Below are 5,450 nucleotides of genomic sequence, written 5' to 3'. Positions count from 1 at the left end.
TGAGCCAGAGGCGACGCACCGCCGGTCTGTGTCACAGCTAATATAGCCGCCATTGTTCCAGGCAGAGAAAGGATAGAGAAGCTCCGCCCACCACGCATCAGACCCACTTTCTCACCGCGCAGCTAGAGCAGCAAAGATGGGTGGACCAGACGCCTTCTTTTTCCCGGACATGTCGTACTTTTCAGACCTAAAAATGTCCGGGGGGGGGGGGATTTCTAAATGGTGCCGGGTTTTGGTCGACTGCAGTGCAGCGACTAAACCCGGCCCCCCTCCTCCGGCTGACCACAGGCGGCTCATGGCTCTTTGCTAAGGTCCGATCCAGTCAGCGGCCCAGCAGTCGACACCCCCCCAATAAAGTGTCCTCCTTTTCAGAAACCAAAATCTGGCCACCCCAGCAATGATGCTTCAGCCGCGCATCAGAACTAAACTTGGACAAGCATCAAACATTAATTTGGTGTAGATGGAAAAATGGCGGGTGTAGATGGGGGGGTGGACTCGTTCAGGTGTACTCGCACAGGGGGGAGGGACAAGCAGCCTACCATGATTGACATGTCAGGATTCAATCGTGTAGAATGGACTGTCTTTTGTGATTGGTTGAGGTTATTTATTGATTTCTCACCATTTATTTGACTTTCACTTCCAGACCTTCTATTTCACGGCTTGCTGGTTTGGCTGTAATTTAGGGACAGATTCTAATAAATCTGCAGGGTGGGGACTATAAATCTGATAGTTTTATTTTTTTATTGCTATTTTGCACATTTTGCTTAACTAAGTATTTTTTGTTGTCGAATATCAGAGATTTTGCAGATATATTTTTTAAACATACATCGTTCAGATTAACTTAATCTTTCTACCCTGATTAGTTCCTGCTCCTGCTGGTTGGCTCCTTTATTCCACTCTGGATTCTCATCACTGTGTCTTTGTTCACTTTACCATAAAAAAACAGAAAAGAAACAGTTGTGAGAAGTTCGGTATTCATTCTTTAACTACTTTGGTTGCTAGGCAACAGAGCGTACGGCGGTGAAAGCAGAGGAAGGATAGACCTGTTTGAATCCACAGCAGAAACTCTTCTGGTCTCTTTATTTTCACGGACCTCAAAGGACCAGGTCCCTGGAGGACCCAGAACCAGCAGAACCACACTGGACCCAGAACCAGCAGAACCACACTGGACCCAGAACCAGCAGAACCACACTGGACCCAGAACCAGCAGAACCACACTGGGAAAGAGAAACCCCCGACTTCAAGTCACATGACTCGGTCCAGCCCTGTCACCTTGGCAGCAGAGCGCTGCTTCTCTGGGCTGTCTCCTTTAGATGATGAGGACATCTGTCTCAGTCGCGACTGTCCGCTGTTTGGCCAATCAGGACTGGATGACATCATACTGCCGGAGGCGGGGCGCGTAGGGTAGGCGGAGCCACCTCCACTGAGCATGCTGGGAGGTGTGCGACCTCGAGGAGGGCCGGGTGGAGCAGAGGCAGGCGGGGGAGGCTGATCGATGCGTCTCTGGGGACCAGAGTTCTGCCGCGGCGGGGCTGAGCCACCTGTGGGGGGGGGGGGGGGGACAGCGGTCACATGACACGGCAGTCCTGAAACCCTGACTGGCAGCAGAGCGGCTGTTACCTGTGAGCGTGTCGGTGAGAGACAGAGCTCGTCGGGAATATTCCTCGCCGCTGCTGCTGCTGGACATGGCCGACATCCTCTCCCCCCTCTCCCCCCCTCCTACACCCACAGACATCTGGGTGAGAAAAGCCGGCTTGGTGGCCATGCTGCTCCTGTCCTCACAGTTTCCCTGGGAACCCACCGAGCCGTCCGAGGGCGTGGCCTCAGCCTGCTGCGGCTGCCGGGGGGACGTGGCGGTCATGTGGTAGACGGGGTTCTGGAAGGAAAGCGGGAGGAGACCCGTCCTGCGCTGCCATTGTCCGTCCTCCAGCCCGTCGCTGGGAGACGAGTCCTGCAGGTCCACCAGAGAGCGGCTGCGGCTCTCGCTGGTCAGCTCGGCGCCGTCTCTGCGGCTCCCGTTGGACAAATCGTAGCCGGCTTCGTTCTCGTTGGGTTCAGAGTAGGAGGAGCTTGGAGCTGGAGATCCTCGGAGACCTTCAGGGAACGACTCCATGTCAGGTTCAGACATCAGAACAAAGCCTCAGGAGGAAGGTTAAGGCTTACCTGATGCAGGCTGCAAGCTGGATCCTTTGGTGACGAAGAACAGATCTTTGTTCTCTGGAGTCGGTGACGGAAGTCTGGTGAAATCCACACAGCTGCATGGAGACAGGAAGGAAACCAGCAACCGTCAGAACCAGACACTAAAACACAGCCTCACAATCAGCTACATCTACGCCAAAACCAGATAATCCAGGTCTAGATAATCCGAGTCTAGATAATCCGGGTCCAGATAATCCAGGTCTAGATAATCCGGGTCTAGATAATCCGGGTCTAGATAATCCGAGTCTAGATAATCCGAGTCTAGATAATCCGGGTCTAGATAATCCGGGTCTAGATAATCCGGGTCTAGATAATCCGGGTCTAGATAATCCGGGTCAGGCTGCCTTAGAACTGAACCTGTTCTGTATTGCTTCAATAATCCAAATGATTGGTCCCCCATTGGACAGATCATAACTTCAAATATTCAAGTTTAAACTTAAGTTTAATTTTAGACTCAAACTAATTTAGTTTAATCTCCAGAGCAGGTCTGTTAAACACCCAGAGGGTGAGGAAGTCTCATGTTGCCCTTTTAATTATAGAAGCAGCGGGACTGACCCTCCATCCAGTCCCACCCCACCCTGCAGGCCAACCGAGGGATTACAGGCAGCCAGAGGCGGAGACAGGGGGGGTGAGAGGGGGGGCGGAGACATGGGGGGTGGGGACACCACCCTCTGAGGCTCTGGAGAGGAAATGGACGCTCCCCCCACTCCAACTATGCCTCCAGGGTGGACGAGGGCGGCCGACACGTCTCTGAGGATCCGGGGAAGCGGACCGAGTTTGGACAGACAGGCCTGCAGACAGAAGCAGAGACAGATGGTGGAACGTGGTCCAATCAGAGCTAGCCGTCCGTTCCAAGCCGATCAGCCATGTCCAGGTGAGTTACCTGGTCAAGCTCGGTCAGCAGAGTGTGTAGGCTGCTCAGCTCCCTGCCCAGGTCGATGTAGCCATCGAAGCCGGCGGTGTGGTTCAGGCCGTCAGGGTTGGAGATCTCCTGCAGGAAGCGCTGCATGCTGCTCCACTGGCGCTCCACAAAGTCATTCATGAACAGCATGTACTCCTCCTTAGTGCCGAACCTGGAGCCACGGGTGAGACAGGTGAGACTAAGACAGGTGAGTACGCTCAACGCCACATCTCAGACCCCCCCCCCCAGCCCTGTACCCTTCAAATTAAAAGCATCCTCTCCACTGAGAGCCCAGACCTACTTGCTGAAGTTGGCGAGGTTCTGGATGACTTTGGCGATCAGGGTGAGGGTTCTGGCCGTGCGTTCGTCGGGGTACTCTTGTGTGAGGTCAAACAGTGATGGTGACATCACAGCTGGACACAGGAAGCGGAGGAACAACGAGGCGCTGATGAGCCGCTCACTGATATCTGGTCGCCCCCGGTTACTGCACTCCTGACGCCACGACGCAAACACCTCCTTAAGCTCCCGTGGGAAGACCCTGAGTGGGCGGAGCAAGTATGCCAGTCAGGTGAGCAGAGCAGGCATGTGGGCGTTGCCAGGCCGCCTGCTCCTGTGCTCACCTGTAGGAGTCCAGGATCTTGCAGAAGGCCAGTTCGCAGCACATCCTCAGGTTGGCCTGATGTTCCGCCAGGTCGGAGGCTGCACAGCGAGACGGGTCCACCTCACAGTTCTCATCAGACTCGTAGAGAGCTTTGATAAATTCACCTGAAAGAACAAACACTGGTTCAAACAACCTCGCCTGAACGCAGCGCATCAACAGCTCGCATTAGGGTGCTGGTACCAAGGGCGTCCTGCAGGTACTTCTGTCCAATCAGTTTCAGGTATTCCTCAATACTTTTAGTGGCCAGCGTGTTCTCTCTGAAGATCAGGTGATCATTGTCACGGCAACGGTCCACCTCAGACATCATCAGATCTGTCAGGAAGTCCTAAAGAGGTCAGAGAAGGTCAGATGGAGGTGGTGGTGGTGGGGGGTGGATACAGGATGTGGGTGAAGCTACCTTGGCCTTTCCCGTGCTGTGCAGGATGTGAACCAGAGCCGCAGCGAGCTCCTCCTTGGCCCTCAGGCTGATGGAGGCCTCCAGGGTGGAGCAGAGCAGCAGGTAGTTGGCGCTGATGTACTCTGCAAATTCTTTGTACTGCTCCATCGGCAGGATGATGATACTCTGATAGCGAGCTTTGACCCGGACTGTCGGAACCGACGACTTGGCTAAGAGCACAGGAAGGCGTTAACGTCACCGAGCAGTTTAGTAAAACATCTGGAAACAGCAGCCCTGAGGATCATAGAGCAGTTTGAGGTAGAGAGGACCTGGTTCCATCAAACCCTTCAGGATTCATCAAACCAGGAATCCCTCTAGCTTTCTGGAATCCAGAGATGGTAGCTGAACAACCTCAGAGAGCTGAAATAAGATGGCTACCAGACTAAGAACTACAGACTGCCCTAAACCAGGCTCAGGTAAGTGTTGGTCTGCGTACCTCGCAGCGTACTGGGCGTGCTCACAGAGTACCACTTCTCCACCAGCTGCCTGCCTGTTACCGTGACAGCGGGGATGTTGACCAGGCCCACATAGCTGCTCTTGTCTTTCTTCCTTTTGCGGTCCGTGTCCTTATACAAGTGGAGCGTGATGGACGAGACGGAGGGCAGGCTGCTGAAGTCGAAGCGCTCGCCCCAGAAAATGTTGTCCGTCTTCAGCTTGCAGGAGGTCCGAGCATACAGGCTGTCATCCAGACACAGCTCGCAGAAGTACCTGCAGTATGACATGCATTAGGTCCAGCTCAGAGTCACCATGACCCTCCTACACCACCACAGACTGACCTTTTCTTAGCTGGCAGGTCTTTGGCCTCAATCACCCACACCGTCAGCACGTTCTCCAGCCGCCGACTGTTGTCCTTGTTGGGGTGGACGGCTCGCCGAAGGTTCTCCATCCATTTGTCGCGTTCTGCCGCCGAGCGACACGAGAAGCACTTGGTGCCTGTGGAGGTGGTGACCTGGTTGACAGAGAGAAGGTGATCAGAGTACTACAGCAGTACCACAGGTGTACTACACTAGGTACAGTAGTGTTCTGTTGGAGTACTACAGCAGTACTACAGGGATCACCTCGAAGCAGTAGTCCTGTCCCAGTAGGGAGGAGTGAACGGGTTTGATGATCACTGATTGGTCCATTCTGAGCTCCAGAGATGATACGCAGCCGGTGCTTAGCAACGACTCCTGGCTACCGCAGCGCAGCCGCCGCATCACACACCTGAAAAACAGACAGCTGGTAAAAGTTCACCGTATCGCTGAACTGCAGGT

At 54.2% G+C, this 5,450-nt stretch overlaps 1 protein-coding gene across 3 annotated transcripts in view; it reads right to left on the bottom strand.

Moving 5' to 3' along the window:
* The window catches only part of LOC107104260 (disabled homolog 2-interacting protein-like), a 24,378-nt gene that overhangs the window by 6,999 nt on the left and 11,929 nt on the right, over positions 1-5,450 (bottom strand). For 2 of the 3 annotated variants that reach the window (XM_015404227.1, XM_015404226.1), the window contains 12 exons: positions 5,256-5,400; positions 4,974-5,146; positions 4,634-4,905; positions 4,159-4,367; positions 3,942-4,086; positions 3,721-3,865; positions 3,402-3,638; positions 3,083-3,272; positions 2,755-2,990; positions 2,164-2,255; positions 1,621-2,094; positions 1,273-1,541 (listed from right to left, as the gene is read on the bottom strand). In XM_015404227.1, the coding sequence (XP_015259713.1) occupies positions 1,273-1,541; positions 1,621-2,094; positions 2,164-2,255; positions 2,755-2,990; positions 3,083-3,272; positions 3,402-3,638; positions 3,721-3,865; positions 3,942-4,086; positions 4,159-4,367; positions 4,634-4,905; positions 4,974-5,146; positions 5,256-5,400 (2,587 nt within the window). Of the gene's footprint in view, positions 1-1,272; positions 1,542-1,620; positions 2,095-2,163; positions 2,256-2,754; positions 2,991-3,082; positions 3,300-3,401; positions 3,639-3,720; positions 3,866-3,941; positions 4,087-4,158; positions 4,368-4,633; positions 4,906-4,973; positions 5,147-5,255; positions 5,401-5,450 lie in introns of all 3 variants that reach the window. The other variant, XM_015404225.1, reaches the window with a different exon arrangement.

The sequence above is a fragment of the Cyprinodon variegatus genome, unplaced genomic scaffold (assembly GCF_000732505.1).
Source record: "Cyprinodon variegatus isolate N-32 unplaced genomic scaffold, C_variegatus-1.0 Scaffold1672, whole genome shotgun sequence".
NCBI lineage: Eukaryota > Metazoa > Chordata > Actinopteri > Cyprinodontiformes > Cyprinodontidae > Cyprinodon > Cyprinodon variegatus.
The sequence above is the reverse complement of the archived record's forward strand: the minus strand, read 5'-3'. Positions and strand labels throughout refer to the sequence as shown.